This window comes from Solanum stenotomum, chromosome 8 (genome assembly GCF_019186545.1).
Source record: "Solanum stenotomum isolate F172 chromosome 8, ASM1918654v1, whole genome shotgun sequence".
Classification (NCBI taxonomy): domain Eukaryota; kingdom Viridiplantae; phylum Streptophyta; class Magnoliopsida; order Solanales; family Solanaceae; genus Solanum; species Solanum stenotomum.
The window spans coordinates 10883597-10907535 of NC_064289.1; the positions used below are offsets into that span (position 1 = coordinate 10883597).

The following is a 23939-nucleotide window of genomic DNA, read 5'->3' on the forward strand; positions in this document are numbered from 1 at the left end:
ATCTGCAAATAGCATACACCATATAGTATTTTTAGAAATCATTATTACCTAACATAAGTTTTCTAAGTAATATGTCCACCCCTAGGTATATATGATCATAGCAGATAACTATTATTATCCACCCATAGTCATGGATAATAAATAATGAAAGATTATAGGACCAGCATTGCATGTTAGACAACTTCAACATCATATACGTAACTTCTCAAGCAGCTTCCTCTTGCATTAACAATTACTTCCCCTTCGTTTTAAAAAGAATGACCTACTTTTCTGTTTAAAAAAAATGACCCTTCTTTTTTTGGCAACACTTTAATTTCAGCTTTTCACGTGACATGTTTAAAGTCATAAGATTAAAAAACATTTTAGTATATTTAACATAACTTTAATTTAAGACCACAAGATTGAAAAGTCATGTTTATTTTCTTTAACTCCTTATCAAATTAAACTAGGTTACTACTACTGACCAATTTATCATATTCATATATTACTAAAAGTGGGAAGCTCCAACCTTTAAAGTTGAATTACCATTTTACCCCTTCATTATATTAAAATGTTACAAATTATTTAATTAATTAATTAGTAAAAATAAAATTATAATTCACCCAAGGCTTAATTACATGTTCTAGGTTCAAAAACAAAATTCTGCGTGTTTAGATAAACAAAATGTCACAACATTTTAAATTCTTGGCTACGTTAATTTAGAAACAATTAATATTTAAAGGAAGCTGCTTTTTTAAAATGTTGTCATATTAAATGTTAATAATAGCTAAAATAATAATTTCTCATTTTACAAGCTTTTCAAAATTAATTTATACATTTTCGGAATGATTATAAATAATTAAAAATAAATAATAGGTATATAATTTAATAAGATAATTACTATAAAAACTTGCAGTGGCTTATGACTTTATATGATTTTCTATAGCACTAATATTATAAGTTCAAAATTACTTTAAAGAGATAAAAGTAATTTCAGAAAGAGTCTTTTTCACTATCACATTAACTACACATACGTACATTGTATGTTATTTATTTATGTCATTTATTAAATTAATAAAATTATATTATCTTGAGCTCGTTATAAAATTTTTGCAGAAATTGAAGAGTTATTTTTCATTATTCAATACAGATTATTATATTTGTCAATTTCCTCCATATATCAGTTCACACTTTTGCATTACTCTTCTTTTACTCAACATACTTCCTTATTCATTGTTAGGTAAATATATTCTAGTGATTTTTTCTACTCTTCCTCTTATTACAATTTTACATTTTTCATTCCAATTTATTGATACGATTTTTCCTAATTTTGTCTTTCCTTTTTTTAATAGAAATTGTGTGCAGTCCATATTATAATGCAAAAAGAAAAATTGACTTTATAGTGTTTAAAAAACTATAGATATAATTGTTGTTATGCATTTCAAGTTTTCTTTATATATACACGGTTGAATGTTAATGTATGGATTGAAAGTTTCTCAATGAATTGCAGGGATTATTGCGAGGTATGATTGATTAAACTCATTAGAAATACATATTCTTATTATGCTTATAGTTTGAAATTTGAGGGTATCTGTTTTGATTTCTTATCTTATACATGTTTTCCAATTTATATCACAATCAATTTTTTTTTAATACATATATTTATAACTATAGGCATATATATGCAACCATATAATATGGGATATACGTGCAACACACGTGTCCAAAGACTAGTAACTGAAAACGCGTAAACTAAAGATTACTAGTCGTATCTAGCCTTGTCCAAGTTGGAAAACAATGGTCTCTTCTACTTATTGGTTTAATTGTGGAATTTGTAACTGAGCTAAATTTGTCAACTTTCTATGCCTCAGCCAAAATTTGGGAAGTCCTTTCAATACAGAAAAACTACATCATTAGACATACTTCACTATCATATATACTATTATATTCTATACTTTTAAAATATTTCGTATACTATCACTAATTAAGAGTTTCCTATCATATATTGAGGAAAATACATTTGGCTTACATGTATTTTTGCCATCAGATACACAAAAATAGGGAGATAGGGGAACGAGATGAGGAAAGAGGCAAGCGGGATTTGTTATGTATCCCAGATACATGCGAATCACACTATATACACATAAGATACATTTATGCGTATGTATCTGGTGTGATTCACATGTATACATAGGAGAGTGAGAGATGGGAGAGAGGCGAGCGAGATTTGTTATGTATCCCAGATACATGCAAAGTCACTTAGATACAATGCTTCTAGAGCAAATTACACCTAATTTTGATCCTAAGTAACCTCAGATATATGTAAATGTATCTAGACATACCAAAATCTGGTAAAATACGTAATATTACAAACTATAATGTTTTTAAGTAATTAACTCCTAAATTAGTTGAATTCATGTAAGTTCCCTTCAATATATCCTCTAGATAGTACACACAAAAAGTTATTGGGTATTGGGGGAATGAGTACCAATCAATTTTGTCAATTTTTTATTTAGTCAAAACTGAGGGGTAGTATGCTTACTAGCTGTGCGGTTGTAGCATATGTGAAAAGTCCTCACTTTCAATAATCAAACGAATACTTGATTTTCAACCATTTGTTCTTTGACTTTTCTTTCTGCATTTATGGAGTTTGGTCTTATTAATTATAGGAAAATTTATCATTCTGAATGTGTGGTTATCTTGCACAAGCACAACTGCTTGTTGCCCAACTCTCAGACTACTTGCTACCAGAGTTATTTCAAATGCATAATCCAAGATGCCACTTTCTAATTATTTTCATTCAACTTATCTCCATCATTAGCTTTTACCACTATGTAATTCCAATAAGAGGTGAAGATAATAACACTAGTGCTGTAAAGGTGGATGTGGGTATAATTCTTGATCTGGAAACAGATGTGGGAAAAGTAATGCACATATCTGTCTTACTAGCACTTGAAGATTATCATGCCAACGCTAGTCGTGGTGCCATAAGGATAGTTCCTCATATCAAGGATTCCAAGAAAGATGATGTTGAAGCAACATCTGCTGGTAAATTCAGTTCCATGATTTACTTCTGTTAAACTAGCATGCATAACTTACTTTGGGTAAATTCTTATGGTCTGATTATGTATGTGCAGCCATATACTTGCTAAAGGATGTCCAAGTGCAAGCTATCTTTGGGCCACAAATGTCTACACAAACTGATTTTGTGATCGACTTAGGGAACAGAGTAAAAGTCCCTATAATTTCTCCAGCAACAAGTCCTTTACTTACAGTCAAGGAAAATCCCTACTTCATCAGAGCAGCACTTCCTTCTTCAAGCCAGACTAAGGCCATTGCAGCACTTGTTAAAAACTTTGATTGGAGGGAGGTTGTGGTAATCTATGAGGATAGCCCCTATGGGTTCGGGATAGTTCCACATTTGACTGATGCCTTACTGGAAATCAGCAGTTTAGTTTCCTATAGAAGTGTTCTCTCTCCGTCAGCCAATGATGATCAAATTCTCAAGGAGTTATACAATTTGAATACAAAGCAGACCAGGGTGTTTGTCGTGCACTTGCGACCATATCTTGCCTCCCGCCTTTTTCTCAAGGCTAAAGAAGCAGGGATGATGAGCAGTGGATATGCATGGATCATGACAGATGTGCTAACGAGTCTTCTGGACTTGGTAGATCATTCAGTCATTGAGTCATCAATGCAAGGTGTTCTTGGTATAAAACCTTACATTCCAAGATCAAATCAGCTTAACAATTACACGAAGAGATGGAGAAAGAGATTCCGTCAAGAGTATCCAGACATGGACCAAATAGAACTCAATGCTTTCGGGCTATGGGCATACGATGGCATCACCTTATTAGCAGAAGCAGTAGGGAAATTGGGCACTACTGCTATCCCAAAATTAAAGAAACCAGACACTAGAGAGAACTTAACAGACTTAGACGCACTTGGAACGTCAGAAGTGGGATCTCAGCTCATTGACTCTATGCGAAACACAGTGCTAAAACAAGGATTAAGTGGTGATTACCGTATCATCGATGGAGAACTGCAGCCATTCCCATATCAGATTGTGAATATAATTGGGAAAGGAGAGAAAAGCATTGGATTTTGGACGGAGAAGGATGACATTTCGTGTAAACTGAAGAATGGTAAAACAGCAGCTAAGTGTAATAATAAGCAACTAGGAGCCATTTTTTGGCCAGGTGATTCAACTATTGTTCCAAGAGGCTGGGAAATGCCCACAAGTGGGAAGAAGTTAAGGGTTGGAGTTCCTCTCAAAGGAGGGCTGGAGCAACTCATTAAAGTGGAAAGAGATTCAAAAACACAAGCAGTAACAGCAACTGGTTTCTGTGCAGATGTCTTCAAAGAAGTCATCCTATCTTTGCCATATGCTCTCCCTTACGAATTTATTCCATTTCCAATACAAGATCCCCTCACTCTTCCAGACTATGATGATCTTGTTCACAAGATCACTTCTCAGGTAATATATAATCTCTGTTCCAATAAACCTCTTTGGCTCTATATCTTACTAACATGGTCCTTTTTGGGACTTCGATATCTATTTTCTGCTATTACAATCAACTATTTATACTGGAATAATCAATGTTTGCTTGAACCAGGACTATGATGCAGTTGTAGGTGATGTGACCATTTTAGCGAGCCGGTCAGAGTATGTGGATTTCACATTACCTTTTATAGAGTCAGGTATTTCTGTAGTTGTGCCGGTAAGGGATGATGATAGGAGGGATGCTTGGATTTTCTTGAAACCTCTAAAGAGCGAGCTTTGGATAACAACCGGAGCATTCTTCGTTTTCATTGGTTTTGTGGTTTGGGTACTCGAACATCGTGTAAACAAAGAGTTCCGAGGACCCAAACGCAAGCAAGTTGGGATGATATTTTGGTTTTCCTTCTCAACTCTCGTTTTTGCTCATAGTAAGACACTAACTCAAAGCATATTATTATATACGAAAGATATAGGATTTTTCCTTGTGTCTCAACAAATCATATATATGGCTGGTTGTTGCAGGAGAGAGGGTAACAAGTAACTTGACAAGATTTGTGCTGATAGTGTGGGTTTTTGTGGTTCTGGTGCTGACATCAAGTTATACAGCCAGCTTAACATCTATGTTGACACTGCAACAGCTCCAACCTACTATAACAGACCTCAATGATCTCATCAAGAATGGAGAATATGTTGGGTACCAAGAAGGTTCCTTTGTCAAAGACGTCTTCATAAAGCGCATGAAATTTGACAGCTCCAAGTTCAGAAGTTATATCACATTGGAAGATTATGATGATGCCCTCTCAAGAGGAAGCAAAAATGGAGGTGTAGGTGCAATTGTTGATGAACTACCTTATCTCAGACTCTTCCTCAACAAGTACTGCAGGAAGTATATTATGGTCGGCCGGATATACAAGGCTGCCGGCTTTGGGTTTGTAAGATTGTACACTCCACTGATGTTTCAGACACTGTTAACATATATATTTAGAATGATTTGTTGTTTACTCGATCATCTAATCTTTTATTGCAGGCATTTCCAAAAGGATCTCCTTTGGTACCTGACGTCTCGAGAGCAGTCTTGAAGGTGATGGAAGGAGAGTTTATGAATAACGTAATACAGAAATGGTTTGGGAATGAAACAGGTTGTCCACAGAAAGATGAAACGGCTATAACATCTGATAGCCTCACGTTAGATAGTTTTAAGGGACTTTTCCTCATAGCTGGTGTATCAGCAGGCTCCGCTCTTCTCCTATTCTTCCTCAACTTCCTTAATCAGAATAGAGAAATCTTAGCCACTGATGATTCAATATGGCAAAAGCTTACAGCAATTGCAAAAGTCTTTGATGAAGAGAAAGACAACTCTAATTCTATGTCAGAAAAGCCATCTGAAAGCAATGGAAGCAATGCACCTAAACTGCTCGCAGCAAGTGAAGCTTCTCCTGAGATATTGCCTGACCTTCCTTTGCAAATCCCAGAAATCAGAATTTCCGACGGACTAGGAGCATCCCCTGCTGCTGAAGGGTTCTCTACAACAGAACCTGGAACTCCAGTTCATGAAACCATTACAGACACAATTGAAGAAATATGACACATATAGCTACTACCATAATTGTGACACACCTGAATAGGGCCCAATATGAGATTGCACAGAGATGAGCTAGCTTTAGGGTTAGTTAAACCAGATTACATTATATCTTTGTTACTGATCTTGGCCAGAATATTAGCATCAAGAGGTGGCTCCAGGATTCCATTTGATGGATTTAACCCTTACTTTTTCTTAGTGGTTTCTTTTTCGATCTTATTATTACATACTCATAGAATTCTATGTATGCGTCCACTAACAGTTAATGGACCAGGTCCCTTGACATAAAAATTGTGCGGAAAATAAATAACTCAAAGTAAAACAAATACAAGAGTTTTACGTGGAAAGCCCCTTACTCAAGGAAGGAAAAAACCAAGGTTTGTCTCACAGGATTTAACCCAACTCCATTATCATCAAAAGAGCAAAACTTCAGATTACAAACTCTTGTAACCTAGGAATTGAACACTTAATCCCTTCCCCTCATAGTAACAACTCTATTACTCAAAAACTAAGCAATAACTCTATTTCCCATTAAACCAACTAGCTCTAGTCGACCTAGAATTCAAGAATACAACATAATTAACTCTAGCTATAACTCGGAATACTCAGAAAAAACTTCAAATGATCTGATTCCTTTATACCTTGGGAATAGATCTTACAAGTATAAGCACAAAAATATAAACCCTAAGAACGATTATAACTCTATCAGGTCCCTTGTTGTTTATCGAGAAATATTTCCATGAGAGAATGACTTTTGCTGTTGTGAATTTTTATATTGCAAAAACTTGAGTTTGTGTCAATGTCGAAAAGGTGTATTATAGGATGGACCCAAACTCTTGAAGCAATGCCATTGGCTGAATGTCTGCTGCAAAATATGCGCACCAACCACAGCAGGTGTTGCAGGTTGCAGCTTTTAGACCACTGCTTTTTCATGTACGGAACTCTCAGTCTCTCCTGGAATCTGGTCCCTCGTTAGATCCCAAAGTTTGTTAAATCATCAAAATTTTATAGACAATTTAAATAACAATTAGTACTTTGTTTTGTCTTCACTACTTATGTAGAGGATATAATTCAATGAAACCATATCATATATATTTCTTTCAATAAGTGCAAATAATGTTTGCAGAAACCAAAAATATTGCAAACTAGTGCTGTTAACAATTTAATACTAATGTTACCAATCTAAAAAACATTGCAAATTAAAAAGAAAAAAAAGTTTAAAAGATAATAGACAGGGTTATATGTTATTGTGATCATAGCAGAAAACGACCACAGTAAATAATCATAAATAATGGAAGATTATAGGATCGCCTCAACTGCATGGAAAATAACTTCAACATCATACACGTAACTTCCCGAGCAGCTTCCTCTTGCATTAACAATTACTCTCTTCGTCCCATTTTATGTGACACCGTTTGACTTGACACGATATTAAAGAAAAAAAAAGACTTTTAAAACTTGTGATCTAAAACAATCCTTAGATATTTGTGTGTATGTAAATAATTTCATTAAAGGTAACAACAAATTTTAAGTGATTGTTCTAGGGAAAAAACTCAAATATGTCATCGAGCTTTGAGAAAGGTTCATATATGTCATTCGTTAAAAAATTGGCTCATCTATGCCATTTTCATTTGAGAAAAACCTTATTCTGCCATTGTTTGTTAATTGAAATAGCATAGATGAGACAAACTTTTAACGGATGACATAAATGAGTCTTTTCTTAATAATCGATGATATATTTGAACCTTTTCCCTTTTAAAGAAACTAGTTTCTGGGTACGTGCATCGCGCGTGTTGCCAAGTGTACCCATTACTATAAACTTATAGTATATGACAATCGTGCACCACATAAGTCCTTAGACATCTTATTATAATGTTTGACTTGTAAATGTTAAGTATTTATAGCATTTATATTGCACTAAAAAGTATAAATGATGGTGGATATAAATAAGAAGATTTTTCACCAATTAGTGTTACACAGATAATTGTTTGAGTAAGAGTGTTTGTTTGAAAATTAAAATAGTTATCTAATTTTATATGGATCATTGATAATGAACTTTATACTTTTAGATCTCCTTATTATTAATTAAAGAGGCAATATACTAATTCATGAGATAATGAACTAATTATAAATGCATGTATAGTCATTCAACATATCTGCCAAATATTTCATATTATCCGTGTAAAACACGAGGAAAGGCTCAAAATAGTCTCTCATCTTTGGGTTAAAGCTCAAAGTCATCCTTGAGTTTTCACATAAAACACTAATAGTCCCTCATTTTGCAATATTGGTGCACTTTTGGTCCTCCTCAAAAAATTTGCCTATTTTTTAACATTATTTTGTCCACAATTTTATGTAAGGAATATCCAATCGTCTTTTTATATATTTAGTAGAAATAATAACTCTATGTGAGAAAAGGTGATAAGAAGAACACATTGTTCTGTTCAGTAGAAATATTACTGCAACTAAACTAATTAAGAACATCTTAACATATGACGTTAGAAGAAAAGAAAAAAAATTGTACTATTGCACATGAAATTATCTTGATGAACCTCTCGACTTTACCTGCAATACAATTTCTACTTAACAAAACAAGATGTTTTTCTTCTCACATCCTCTCATATGGAGTTATTATTTCTACTAAATATATAAAATGATGATTGAACATATCATACATAAGTTATGGATAAAATTAGTTAAAAAATAGGCAAAATTTTGGAGGAGGACCAAAAGTGCATCAATATTGCAAACATGAGGGACTATTAGTGCTCCATGTGAAAACTCAAGGATGACTTTGAACCTTAACCCAAAGATGAGAGACTATTTTGAGCCCTTCCTCTGTAAAACACAAATGATTTGGCATATAATAAAATATCTAATCTTTCATTGAGATAATTTTTAATTTCATTTGGAAATAAGAAATATAATATTGTACATGTTCCACGCCAATAATTATATAAAGTCTAAATAAGTAATATATATTTAATTGTAATCTAGACACAATTTTTCTTATATAAGCAGAGAACATATTTAACTAAAAAGGAATAAGAAAAGAATACATAATAAAAAAACATTTAAAACTAATACAAAAATCACTTACAAATGGTCATCACTATAAGCACTTTACATAAAGTAGTACAAATAATTCATTATTTTGTTGTAATTCATACAACATGATAAAAAAAATATATTATTTCCTTCCAAACATTCTTTACAATTAATCAATCAATCATTCATAACTTCTTCGATCCAAATACAACAATAATGTTATTACCCTTAAAAATTATACAAAGATTGATGACAACTTTTCTTCTGCGGTCTATGACTATGACCAGAAAGGAAATAATAAAAGAAGAAGAAAGAAATGATATACCAAAGATGAGAAAATGAATCTTAATTATAAGAGATAATTGACATTAACATACTTTAGTAAGAAGATCATATATGGGATTTGTAAGTTCATTTCCCTATCTAGGTGACTTTAAATAGGAAAACCTTAGGTGAGGGAGATGAAAGGGAAAAAAATAAAAGAGGCTCATCAGTTTCCTACTTAATTATGTAACCTTTGGTCTTCACCTGTAATTCATTGAACAATATAATTAGGAGTCTTTTTGTCTTCTTGATAATACTTATTTATAACAATATGAATAAATTGTAACCGAAAGTATTTGATAAATTTGATATTGGCTTAATGTGTAACTCCCTTGTAGTAATTAAAATTTACTATTTAATATTTAATTAACAATTTATTAGATGATTATCAGTATTTGTATTTAATATAGGGATAAAATGGTAGTCTAATGTTTGCCTAACATTCTTCCCACTTTTAGTATAATATGATATGATATGATGAAATGATTTATGATATATGATTATTAATTTCTTATTATATACCTATAGATTATAGATGATAAGTATTATTAAATTAGAAATTTAAATTAGGAATTAGCAAAAGTCATTAACATGTTAATTAAAATGAAACAATTTAATATCTAAATTAAATAGTTAAATGTTTTATAACATGATAGTAGGGGTAAAGTCGTAATTCAACTTTTAATTTTTTTGTTATAGATGATAAGTATTATTAAATTAGATATTTTAATTAGGAATTAATCTAAGGAAGCGCAAAAGTCATTAACATGTTAATTAAAATGAAACAATTTAATATCTAAATTAAATAGTTAAATGTTTTATAACATGATAGTAGGGGTAAAACCGTAAATCAACTTTTAACTTTTTTTTGTTCCCACTTATAGTAAATATGATATATGATGATTTAATTGATGACATGGTCGAATCATAATTGACCACGTGTATAAAATAATTTTACAAAGCCAAAATTATTTTTAGTTAACAATTAGTGGTATGGATGAGTCTTTTCTCAAATGAAAATGATATAGATGAACCAAACTTTTAACGAATGACATAGATAAGACTTTTCTCAAATTTCAATAGCATATTTGAGTCTTTTCCGTTGTTTCTAATTATAGTAAGATGACGTTGTTTTTTAAAACAAACTAAAAAAAAAAAGATGCCACGTAAATTGAGACGGAAAGAGTATATATATATATATATATATGTATGTATGTATATTGAGACAATGACATTGACACCTACATATATACCCAACCATCCTCATTCCAAGATTCAATCTCCGTGTTGGGTGTGTTTACTTTGTTTGGTTTTGCAACTTGCAAGCAAGCTAATACGAAAAATTTTATGGCGGTAGAGGCATAAATAAGACTTGGTAGGTAAGGCATTACTTTTTGATTAAGAAAATATGGGACCCTACATTTCTTATGTTCTATCTTTCTTCTCTTCTTTACAGAGGCGGATTTAGGATTTGGAGGTCTTGGGTGCTACATCGTTCAAGTAAGATAAACGGGTCGGTTGCTTTAATTTTGGGTTACAATTCGGGTTATTATCTTTTTTCATTTTTATAAACAAATCGATCAAACATGCATGTTAGGAATTAAAGGCCTTATTCACTTAGACTTTGAGGAAAAATGATTTTTTTTTTTCAAATTAAAATTCGAGCTTGTATAAACCATCTTATAGTGTTAACTTAATATATTCATATTCCATTGACTTTTTTGTTGTTGCAGATATATTGTATAGAGAATAAAATTGTAGTTTCAACCTAGTCATCTTACTAATTAGTAAGAATGTCGGTGAGGATCGAAAGAACTTTTAAATTGAAAGAACTCTAGTAATAATATTCATCATTTTTAAAACTTATATTTTTTAAAAACTACTATTTAAATACATTCTTAATAATATGTATGTGATATTGATAATTCAGTATTCATTAACTGATAAAGAATAAACACGCGACATTCATATCAAGAGATTAATAATTAGTGAAAGTGAAAGTTTAAAAAAATTAAGAATTAACTACGGTAAAAAGGAGTCAATTTGAAATTAATAAAGTATAGTAAATAAATAAGAATGAATGGAAGAAAACAAAACTAAAGCCCTTCACACATTAATAAAAAAAACAAAAAAGAAAAGAAAACAAAAAAAGAAGCTTCACTACGCACAAACCAAGCAAAAAATACAATGCTAGTAGTGAGTTTCGAACTTGCATTGCAAGCGTCGCATGTCATGCCCTTTACCAATTAAACAATTTATCATTTCATTCAGTGGGTGGCAAAGCTAATACTCCCTCCGTCCCATTTTATATGAGGTACTTTGACTCGACACGGAGTTTAAGAAAGAAAGGAAGACTTTTAAAACTTGTGGTCCACAATGAATGATAGAAATTTGTGTGGCTGTAAATCATTTCATTAAGGGTAAATAAATATTTTATAGTTAGATTGTTACTTTATATATAAATGTGTCATTCTGTTTGGGACTGACTAAAAAGGAAAATGAGTCATATAAATTGGGACAGAGGGAGTATATATTAACATTTGATAAATATATACATATATACAACAATTTTTCCGAAATCACCGGGTGCCATGGCATCCCACCCGTACCCTTAGATCCGCCCCTGCTCCTTTATCTCCTCACCCTCATCTTCATCATTTTTTTTTCTCATTTCTTTTTTAAAAAATTCTTTATTTTATCTTATATTTTATTATATAAAAAATATAAAAGGGAAAGGAATAGAGCTCATGAGTAAAAAAAAAACTGATTTGAAAAATTTACCAATAGTTTTTCTTTTAAAAAGAAAATGAAGGGGAAAAAAATGGAGGATGAAGATTTTTTTTTTTTTAAAAAAAAAGTGAAAGGATAGGTATTATAGTAATCCCTCACATACCAAGTCATATTTGTGCCTAGAGGTGTTCATGGTTTGGTTTGGATTGATTATTGGTTAAAATTAAAACCAGATTAATTTAGTCGGTTTCTAAATTCTAAAACCAAACAAAAAAAATAACTGTCGGTTCGATTTTTTTTGTTTTTTCTATTTGAAAGTAATAATTTTTTTAAGACATATATATAAACACAAACACCTAGTACATAAACAATCCACATGAAAGTTACTGTGGATTCAATTAAGCAATACTAGAGTTATTATAATTACACGTTCAGTTTGGTTATTTTTACAGTTTTAAAACTAAACCAAACCAAACAGTGTCGATTTTCAAAACTTAAAACCAAACCAAACCAAATATCAATTTTTTAATCGATTTGGTTCGGATTATGGTTCAATTTGTTTTTTTAACCATAAACCGAAACAGCCCTACAAGTTGTGCCTCTACCACCATAAAGTTTTATACTACTGACCAATTCTAGACTGAAACCGTGTAAGTAAACTAAAGATTACTAGTCATAGCTACCCTTTTCCAATCCAAGTCATAGAAACAATGGTCTCTTCTACTTATTTGTAACTGAGCTAGCTCTCAACTTTCAACATGACTTGGCCAAAATATGGGAAGTCCTTTTAGTAGCCTCTAGATAGTCATCCAATGAATACAAAAACTTCATTGGGTATTGGGAGAATGAGTACCAATCAATTTTGTCACTATGGTCATTTAGTCATTTATTGATTTGGTCAAAACTGAAGAGGAGGCTTTACTAGCTTGTGGTCTAACAAGTGTGAAAAGTCCTCTTTCTTTAATAATAATTAAACCAGTAATATTTTAAACCATTTGTAATTCTTTGAAAACTTTGACTTTTCTTTCTGCAATTTGGTCTTATTTAAAATTATAGGAAAGCTATAGTTAAGATACCTTTAAGACACATCTCTGAATGGTGGTTATATACCTTGCACAAGCACAACTGCTTCTTGTCCAACTCTCATATTTCTTTCTACAAGAGTTTTTCAAATGCATAATCCAAGATGCAGATTCCTAATTATTTTCTTTCAACTTGCTTCCATCATTAGCTTTTGCCACTATGTAATTGGAATAAGAGGTGAAGATAATAACACTAGTGCTGTAAAGATGGGAATAATTCTTGATCTGGAAACAGAAGTGGGAAAAGTAATGCACATATCTATCTTACTAGCTCTTGCAGATTATCATGCCAACACTAGTCGTGGTGCCATAAGGATAGTTCCTCATATCAGGGATTCAAAGAAAGATGATGTTGAAGCAGCATCAGCTGGTAAAATTCAGCTCTAAGCTTTACCTATGTTAAACTAGCATTATCTCTCTCTCTTTGCTTCAAAAGATTCACTTTTTTCTCTAAGATATTACTTTTCCCTTTAGTTTTTCTATTTTGAAAGAGATGTTCAGACAATTACTTATACGTCTGATTGTGTATGTGCAGCCATATACTTGCTAAAGGATGTTCAAGTGCAAGCTATCTTTGGGCCACAAATGTCTACTCAAACTGATTTTGTGATCGACTTAGGGAACAGAGTAAAAGTCCCTATAATATCTCCAGCAACAAGTCCTTTACTTACAGTCAAGGAAAATCCCTTCTTCATCAGAGGAGCACTTCCTTCTTCCAGTCAGACTAAAGCCATTGCAGCAATTGTTAAAAACTATAATTGGAGGGAGGTTGTAGTAATCTATGAGGAAAGCCCCTATGGAACCGGGATACTTCCATATTTAACTGATGCCTTGCTGGAAATCAATACTTTAGTCTCCTATAGAAGTGGTATTTCTGCTTCAGCCAATGATGATCAAATCCTCAGGGAGCTATACAAGTTGAAGACAATGCAGACCAGGGTGTTCATTGTGCACTTGCAAGAAAATCTTGCCTCCCGCCTTTTCTTCAAGGCCAAAGAAGCCGGGATGATGAACAGTGGATATGCATGGATCATCACAGATGTGCTGACGAGTCTTCTGGACCTGGTAGATACTTCAGTAATTGAGTCATCAATGCAAGGTGTTCTGGGTTTAAAATCTTATGTTCCAAAATCAAAGGAGCTTGACATGTTCACCAGGAGATGGAGAAAGAGATTCCTTCAAGAGTATCCAGACATGGACCAAGTAGAACTCAATGTTTTCGGGCTATGGGCATATGATAGCATCACCTTATTAGCAGAAGCACTAGAGAAAGTGGGCACTACTGCTATCCCAAAATTAAAGAAACCAGACACTAGAGAGAACATAACAGACCTAGATGCACTTGGAACCTCGGAAGTGGGATCTCTGCTCATTGACTCTATGCAGAACACAGAGTTAAAATCAGGACTAAGTGGTGATTTCTGTATCGTTGATAGAGAACTGCAGCCATCCCCATATCAGATTGTGAATATAATTGGGAAAGGAGAGAAAATCATTGGATTCTGGACAGAGAAGGATGGCATTTCGCATAAACTGAAGATGAATGGTAAAACAGCTAAAACTAATAATAAGCAACTAGGGGTCATCATTTGGCCTGGTGAATCTACTATTGTTCCGAGAGGCTGGGAAATACCCACAAGTGGGAAGAAGTTAAGGGTTGCTGGAGCAATTCATTAAAGTGGAAAGAGATCCAACGACACAAGCAGTAATTGCAACTGGTTTAGGACCAGATGTCTTCAAAGAAGTCATCCAATCTTTGAAATATGCTGTCCCTTACGAATTTATTCCATTTCCAATAGCACACAGCCCTACTTCTCAAAACTATGATGATCTTGTTCACAAGATCACTTCTAAGGTAAAATTAACCTCTTCAGCTGAATAACTCACTTACATGCTCCTTTTTTGGACTTCTTATCTATGTTCTGATTTTGCGACCAACAATAAATACTGAAATAATCAATGTTTGCTTGAACCAGGAATATGATGCAGTTGTAGGTGATATTACCATTTTAGCAAGCCGATCTGAGTATGTAGATTTCACATTACCTTTTTCAGAGTCGAGTATTTCTGCAGTTGTGCCTGTAAGGAATGATGATAGGAAGAGCGCTTGGATCTTCTTGAAACCTTTAAAGACCGAGCTGTGGATAGCAACCGGAGCATTCTTCGTCTTCATTGGTTTTGTGGTATGGGTACTCGAACATCGTGTAAACAAAGATTTTCGAGGACCCAAACGCAAGCAAGTTGGGATGATATTTTGGTTTTCCTTCTCAACTCTCGTTTTTGCTCATAGTAAGTCTCTAACTCAAATCAAATTATAGACCAAAAGTTTAAGATTTCTCCTTGTTTCTCAACAAATCCTATATATGACTGGTTGTTGCAGAAGAGAAGATAACAAGTAACTTATCAAGATTTGTGCTGATTGTGTGGGTTTTCGTGGTTCTGGTGCTGACATCAAGCTATACAGCCAGCTTAACATCTATGTTAACAGTGCAACAGCTTCAACCTACTATAACAGACCTCAATGATCTCATCAAGAATGGAGAATATGTAGGGTACCAAAAAGGTTCCTTTGTCAAAGACGTCTTGACACGCATGAAATTTGACAGCTCCAAATTTAGGAGTTATAGCACATTGGAAGAGTATAATGATGCACTCTCAAGAGGTAGTAAAAATGGAGGTGTTGGTGCAATTGTTGATGAACTACCTTATCTCAGACTCTTGCTGAACAAATACTGCAGGAAGTATATTATGGTTGGTCCGACATACAAGGCTGCCGGCTTTGGATTTGTAAGATTGTTGTACTTAACTGATGTTTCAGAAAGTGTTGACATTTATTTAGAGTGGTTAGTGGTTTATTCAATGATCTAATCTTTAATTTTCCCACAACTTCTTGCAGGCATTTCCAAAAGGATCTCCTTTGGTGCCTGACGTCTCAAGAGCAGTCTTGAAGGTGATAGAGGGAGAGACTATGAATAACATAATTCAGAAATGGTTTGGGAATGAAACAGATTGTCCAAAGCAAGATGGAATGGCTACAGCAGCTAGCCTCACGCTTGATAGTTTTAAGGGACTTTTCCTCATAGCTGGTGTATCAGCAGGCTCCTCTCTTCTCCTATTCTTCCTCATCTTCCTTTATCAGAATAGAGAAATCTTAGTCACTGATGATTCAATAGGAAAAAAGCTTTGTGCAATAGCAAAAGTTTTTGATTTAAAGAGAGACGACTCTAATTCTATGTCAAAAATGCCATCTGAAGGGAATGAAAGCCTAACGACCAACCTTCCTTTGCAAAGCCCAGAAATCGGAATCTCCGATGGCCTAGGAGAATCCCCTGCTTCTGAAGGGTTCTCTACAACAGAAACTGGAACCCCAGTTCATGAAACAATGTCAGGCATGATTGAAGAAAGATGACACATATAGCTGCTAACATAATTGTGACACACCTGAATAGGGCCCTACAAGAGATTGTACAGAGATGAGCTAGCTTTAGGGTTAGTTAAATCAGATTACATTATTTCTTTGTCACTCTTGGCCATAATATTAGCATCAAGAGGTGGCCTCCAGGATTCCATTAGATGGATTCAACCCTTACTTTTTCTTAGTTGTTTCTTTAGCAATTTTATGTTCACTTTGTTTTTTTCATCACTACTTATGTTGTTGTTGTTGTACTTATGTTTGGAATATAATTAAAAGAAGTTATATGTGTGGCATGAAAGAATTCAATACATGCATCCGTTTTCAAGAAATTCAATTGAGGTAGTTTTGTTATGTTACAATAATAGAACAAAAACAATAAAATCAACACATAAGATGCTAAATTATTTTTTGATTACATAATTCTTATATAGAATATGAAATAATGGGGGTTACATGTGAATAACCACATGAGAGATTTGTGCAATTTTTTGATGAGAAAAAGCAATCTGCAAATCTCAAATTAAATAAGAAAGAAAGATCTAGTAGTAGTGAATTTATAATGCAGGTGCTAGAACTAGCCTACAGGATAAGAACATAGTTACAGATTATAAATAAGGAAAGGTTTTAGGATCACTGCTACATGGAAGACAAACAGTAATATGTTCAGTTACACAGGGCGGATAGCGAATATAAGTATAAGATTTGCATTTTCGACACGGATCATAAAAGTATATGTGACAAATCACTAAAATTTTAATAAATAATAGAACATGAACCCATAATTTCAAAGTGTAATGGGCTCAATGGTAAGAACCTAAATATTGAACCCATCAAATCAGAATCTTATATCCCATCTGCTTCAACATATATCATAGGCAACTTCCCTAGCAGTTTCCTCTTGCACTAACAATAACAGTGTCAATGAGCCAATCAAGGGCCGGAGGCGGAGAGTGTTCACCCTAACCCCCTCGACAAAAAATTAAAATGTATATATAGGATATATTTTCTATGTTGATGTACATATAAATTGTGAATCCCCTAAATAACATGCAAAAGGTTCTGCAATTCAGGAAATTCAAAATACACCCTAATGTCCAAGGTTCAATTCTCAAGGACTGCATTATCTTTTACATTTTTATTTTTCGGAACTCTCAGAGTGAATCCTGAATCAGCATGCCACTAGAGCCAATGGTGGTGGTTGTTTCATTATTGAGTGTCCAAGGAAGTTAATACTTTTTACATTTTTATTTACAAATCCCCCATGAATGAAAATCCTAGATCGGCCACTCGATCCAATGGTGGGTATTGTTTCATAATTTGGTGTCCAAGCAAGTTACTAATGACCAAGTATAAACAGGAACCATGTAAAATAAGAACCATTCCAAGGTCAACCAAATGAGTTTTTGTCACAGCGTTCGTTTTGTCAGATTTTTATTGGGTCAAATTGAGGAGGGAACTTACTAGTTAAGAATGTATGAAAAGTCCTCTCTCAATTATTCTTTCGAAACTTTATCTTTGACTTTTCATTCTACATTGCATTATTATAGTTTTGTAAGGTATTTACTGGTCCAAGTATATGAAGTTCCCAGATTCTGAAACCATATATCTAGAGCCACACAGTTAAGAGATTTTTAGACACATCTCTAGAAAGTGGTTAATTACTTGCACAAGCAGAATTGCTTCTTTCCCAACTCTCAGACTACTTGCTACCAGAGTTTTTCAAATGCAAAATCAAAGATACTACTGCCTAATTCTCTTCATTCAACTTGTCTCCATTATTAGCTTTTGCCACTATGTAATTCCAATAAGAGGTGAAGATGAAACTAGTGTTGTAAAGTTGGATGTGGGTATAGTTCTTGATATGGAAACAGTTGTCGCAAAAGTAATGCACATATCTATCTTACTAGCTCTTGAAGATTACCATGCCGCCGCTAGTCCCAGAGCTATTAGGATAGTCCCTCACTTGAGGGATTCCAAGAAAGGTGATGTTGAAGCAGCATCTGCAGGTAAATTAATTCAGCTCCATGATTTACTTCTGTTAAGCTAGCATATCTTTTTCTCTTTTCTTCTTTTTTCCCTTTGGTTTTCTGTTCAGACAATTCCTTATAGTCTGATTGTGTATGTGCAGCCATATACTTGCTAAAGGATGTTCAAGTACAAGCCATCTTTGGGCCACAAATGTCTACACAAACTGATTTTGTGATTGACTTAGGGAACCGAGTAAAAGTCCCTATCATTTCTCCAGCAACTAGTCCTTCACTTTCAGTCAAGGAAAATCCATTCTTCATCAGAGGAGCACTTCCTTCTTCCAGCCAGACTAAAGCCATAGCGGCAATTGTTAAAAACTATAATTGGAGGGAGGTTGTAGTAATCTAGGAGGATAGCCCCTATGGAAGCGGGATACTTCCACATTTGACAGATGCCTTGCTGGAAAACAACAGTTTAGTCTCCTATAGAAGTGGTATTTCTCCTTCAGCCAGTGATGATCAGATCTTCAGGGAGCTATACAAGTTGAATACAATGCAGACTAGGGTGTTCATCGTACACTTAGAATCATCTCTGGCCTCCCGTCTTTTCCTCAAGGCCAAAGAAGCTGGGATGATGAGCAGTGGATATGCATGGATAATCACAGATGTGCTAACAAGTCTTCTGGACCTGGTAGATCCTTCAGTAATTGAGTCATCAATGCAAGGTGTTCCGGGTGTAAAATCTTATGTTCCAAGAGCAAATGAGCTTGACATATTCACCAAGAGATGGAGAAAGAGATTTCGTCAAGTGTATCCAGTCATGGATCCAGTTGAACTCAATGTTTTTGGGCTATGGGCATATGATAGCATCACCGCATTAGCAAAAGCAGTAGTGGAAATGGGCAGCACTGCTATCCCAAAATTGAAGAAACCGGACACTAGAGAGAACTTAACGGACCTAGATGCACTTGGAACCTCAGAATTGGGATCTCTGCTCCTTGACTCTATGCAAAACACAGTGCTAAAAACAGCACTAAGTGGTGAGTTCCGTCTCATCAATGGAGAATTGCATCCATCTCCATATCAAATTGTGAATATAGTTGGGACAGGACAGAAAAGCGTTGGATTCTGGACAGAGAAGGATGAAATTTCATATAAACTGGAGATAGATGGTAAAACAGCTAAGAGTAATAATAAGCAACTAGGAGCCATCATTTGGCCCGGTGAATCTACTATTTCTCCGAGAGGCTGGGAAATACCCACACAGCGGGAAGAAGCCAAGGGTTGGAGTTCCTGTCAAAGGAGGGCTGCAGGAATTCATTAAAGTGGAAAGAGATTCAAAAACACAAGCAGTTACTGCAACTGGTTTCTGTGCTGATGTCTTCAAAGAAGTCATCCAATCTTTGCCTTATGCTGTCCCTTACGAATTTGTTCCAGTTCCAATAACACGTAGCCCCAATTCTCCAGGATATGATGATCTTGCTTATAAGCTCTTTTTTGAGGTAATATCTAATCCTTGTTTGAATTAGCCTCTTTGGCGGAATACCTTACCCACATGCTCCCTTTGGATTTTCTTATTTTGCTTTTTCTTTGGCAAAAGCACTGAACCAACCATTGTTTACTTAAACCAGAAACATGATGCAGTTATAGGTGACGTGACCATTTCAGCGAACCGATCCAAGTATGTGGATTTCACATTACCTTTTACAGAGTCAGGTTTTTCTGCAGTTGTGCTAGTAAAGGATGATGACAGGAAGAGTGCTTGGATTTTCGTGAAACCTCTAAAGAGAGAGCTTTGGATGACAACTGGAGCATTCTTTGTTTTCATTGGTTTTGTTGTGTGGGTACTGGAGCATCGTGTAAACAAAGAGTTTCGAGGACCCAAATGCAAGCAAGTTGGGATGATATTATGGTTTTCCTTCTCAACTCTCGTTTTTGCTCATAGTAAGTCTCTAACTCAAAGCAAATTATAGATGAGAACTTTAGAATTTCTCAACAAATCATATATATGGCTGGTTATTGCAGGAGAGAGGGTAACAAGTAACTTGACAAGATTTGTGCTGATTGTGTGGGTTTTCGTGGTTCTGGTGCTGACATCAAGCTATACAGCCAGCTTAACATCTATGTTAACAGCACAAAAGCTTCAACCTACTGTAACAGACCTCAATGATCTCATCAAGAATGGAGAATATGTAGGGTACCAAAAAGGTTCCTGTGTCAAAGATGTCTTGAAGGGCATGCAATTTGACAGCTCCAAATTTAGGAGTTATAGCACATTGGAAGAGTATAATGATGCACTCTCAAGGGGTAGTAAAAATGGAGGTGTAGGTGCAATTGTTGATGAACTACCTTATCTCAGACTCTTCCTCAATAAATACTGCAGGAAGTATACTATGGTTGGTCCGACTTACAAGACTGCTGGTTTTGGATTTGTAAGATTCTCTCTGCGCCTGGAAATGTTCCATAATTGAAATTATACTATCCACGGTAGTTCACTCAATCTAGTCTTTTATTATCACACAACTTCTTACAGGCATTTCCAAAAGGATCACCTTTGGTACCAGATGTATCAAGAGCAGTCTTGAAGGTGATGGAGGGAGATATGAATAACATAATTCAGAAATGGTTTGGGAATGAAACAGATTGTCCACAGAAAGATATAATGGATATAACATCTGATAGCCTCACGCTAGACAGTTTTAAGGGACTTTTCCTCATAGCTGGTGTATCAGCAGGTTCTGCTCTTCTCCTATTCTTCCTCAACTTTCTTTATCAAAATAGAGAAATCTTAGTCACTGATGATTCAATATGGAAAAAGTTTTCTGCAATAGCAAAAATTTTTGGTGAAGAGAAAGACAACTCTAATGTTAAGTCAGAAAATCCATTTGAAGGCAATGTTAGACAAACGGCTACACTGTTCGCAGCAAGTGAAACTTTCCCTGAAGTATTGCCCAACCCTCCTTTTCAAAGCCTAGACATCAGAATTTCCGACTGCCTAGGAGCATCCCCTGCACCTGAAGTGTTGTTCTCTACAACAGAACCTGGAACTCCAGTTCATGAAAACTGAAGAGAGATTGAATAGAGCCCTACAAGAGATTGTACAGAGATGAGCTAACTTTACAGTTAGTTTGACCAGAAGACATTAAAACCGTCTCTCTTGGCCATAATATTTGTATGGCATAGTACTTAAATATGCATTTAACTTGGTCACATTTCACATTTATGCTCTCCAATTTTGGGTATGCACAAGTAGACACTTAATTGTATAAAGTTGAACAAGTAGACACATGAGTCCTACGTGGCATTATCCACATAGGACCACCATGTATGACGCAAATTGCCATTTAAGATGCCACATAAGACGTTTGTGTTATTTGTTCAACTTTTTACAAGTTTAAGTGTCTATTTGTGTACCCCAAAGTTGGAGGACATAAATGTGAGTCGAGGCAAGTTAAAGAGCGTATCTATGTTTCATCTATTTGTATCAAGAGCTGGCTCTAGAATTTAGATATGATGGGTTCAACATTTAAGTTCATAAGATTGAATTCATTGCACTTCTGAAATTATGAGTTAAGTATCTGGAGCTGACGGAACCATCAGAATCATTGAAATTCTACTAGTCTTCCACTTATATTAATGTTCCGTGTTGAAATTATTGTATTTGCTTTATATACTTGACTTATTATAAAAAGTATATGGGAAACAGTTTCTCACACCGCCCTCTCCCGACCTCACCCCAGTGGGGTTACACTGGTTATGTTATTATTAAGTCGAAATTAGTGGTTCACAAGTTGAACCCAAGTAAATAAGGAAGCATTTGCCTCTATTTTCCTAAAGGTTTTGCAGGTGGCAAATGAAAGATTTCAAAGGAATAGGAACAACCATACAAACATTTCTGCAGCTATGACAGGCATTATGTTTAGTTTTGAGATAAAATAAACCACACACAATGTCGATTACAAAGAGGAAATTAAAGATAGTAGACCACAAAACATGAAACAAGAGAGGATCATTTAGGTTAAACTCTAACTGCCAAATATATATACATATACAAACCAAGAGAAAATTGTTGCACCTTGAATAAGCATTTAAAGGATCAGATTGTGTTATTTTAAAATTGTGGAAGAAAGAAAAAAAAAATGTACCGTATTTCAGAAGAGAAACATTATTATCTCCTCTTATCTGTAGTGAAATATGTGGCTGTCCAGTGCCCTCAGCACAACTGTTATTCCATTGTTTGCATCTAATTCTGGATTCTCTGCTTTCCGCACCTAACAATGTGTATAACTCCTCCGTCCCTATTTATTCATCAAATACTCATTCTTCCTTTTTTACTTGTTCAATTTTGATTATTTACTTGTCTTTTTATACTTGTTATTTTTTGACAAATCAAGAAAAGATAATATTTTTTACCTATTATATCCACAATTTAGTTAGATAGTTAATGTTTTTGAAAAAGTAGAATTAAATCAATTTTGAAATTCTATCAATTAATAGGGGTACGATGGTAAACTCATTAGGTTAATTATAATTTTCTTAATAAGTGTCAAATAAAAAATGGACAAGTAAATAGAGACAGGGAGAGTACTTCCTAATTTGATTTCCTTTTTTACTTGCCATTTTTAATAAATCAAAAAAGGACAAATTGTTTCTTCTTATTATACCCTATATTTTTTTTAACATGAGTTAATGTTTAGAAAATGTAGTAAGTAAATATGTTTAAGACTCTATCTATCAATAATGATAAAATAGTAAACTCATTATACTAATCTTTGTTTTTTAATAGGTATGTCAAGTCAAAGAAGAACGGCGGAAGTATTACACTTTTTTTCTTCTTTTAGAATTTTTTTTTCACTGGTTTTTTCTAGTAATATCTATTATTAGACCAAATAGGCATTATTTCGATGACTAAGGTAAATACTTTTCTTCTTTTTAATATATGACTAATCTTATGAAACTTAAATTTTTATTGCTCTAAATATTGCGGGGCAAGAATTATATTTCATGGGGTGTATGGAAAAATTTCAATAATTCGCGTGATATAAATTAGATAAAGTATTATCGTTTAATTAATAATTATTCGATCAAATCCGTATTCAGACTTTTAGCTTCACCTCATCAAGTGGGACTGGAAGTGTTATGGAAAAAGATGGGAACGAGTGGGAATCCAATATATTTATTGAATATTTCTTCACATGCATGCAGTTAGTAAGATTTTTATTTTGGACAGCGTAAACCAATACTACGGTAACAGACTAGCAGCGTTGTTTTGGTCCAACATTATATTTCATGGAAAGTGTTGTATCACAAAAAT

At 34.1% G+C, this 23939-nt stretch overlaps 1 protein-coding gene, 1 long non-coding RNA gene and 2 pseudogenes across 2 annotated transcripts; 3 read left to right on the forward strand and 1 right to left on the reverse strand.

The window, feature by feature from the left end:
• The first annotated feature begins 2651 nt into the window (after window positions 1-2651).
• Window positions 2652-6271, forward strand: LOC125874911 (glutamate receptor 2.8-like). The gene is made up of 5 exons (XM_049555961.1): window positions 2652-3027; window positions 3117-4456; window positions 4596-4908; window positions 5003-5412; window positions 5508-6271. Exons 1-5 carry the CDS (start codon window positions 2667-2669, stop codon window positions 6063-6065), a joined length of 2982 nt encoding a protein of 993 aa, XP_049411918.1. The 5' UTR covers window positions 2652-2666; the 3' UTR covers window positions 6066-6271.
• Window positions 6272-13256: 6985 nt separating this feature from the next.
• On the forward strand, window positions 13257-16943 carry LOC125874915 (glutamate receptor 2.8-like; annotated as a pseudogene).
• A 1325-nt stretch (window positions 16944-18268) lies between these two features.
• On the forward strand, window positions 18269-22317 carry LOC125874913 (glutamate receptor 2.9-like; annotated as a pseudogene).
• On the reverse strand, window positions 19905-22909 carry LOC125874957 (uncharacterized). Its single transcript, XR_007447333.1, has 3 exons — window positions 22771-22909; window positions 21533-21711; window positions 19905-21447 (listed from the first exon to the last, which is right to left on the reverse strand). It is a non-coding gene; the product is annotated as an uncharacterized LOC125874957 (long non-coding RNA).
• Window positions 22910-23939: the final 1030 nt, after the last annotated feature.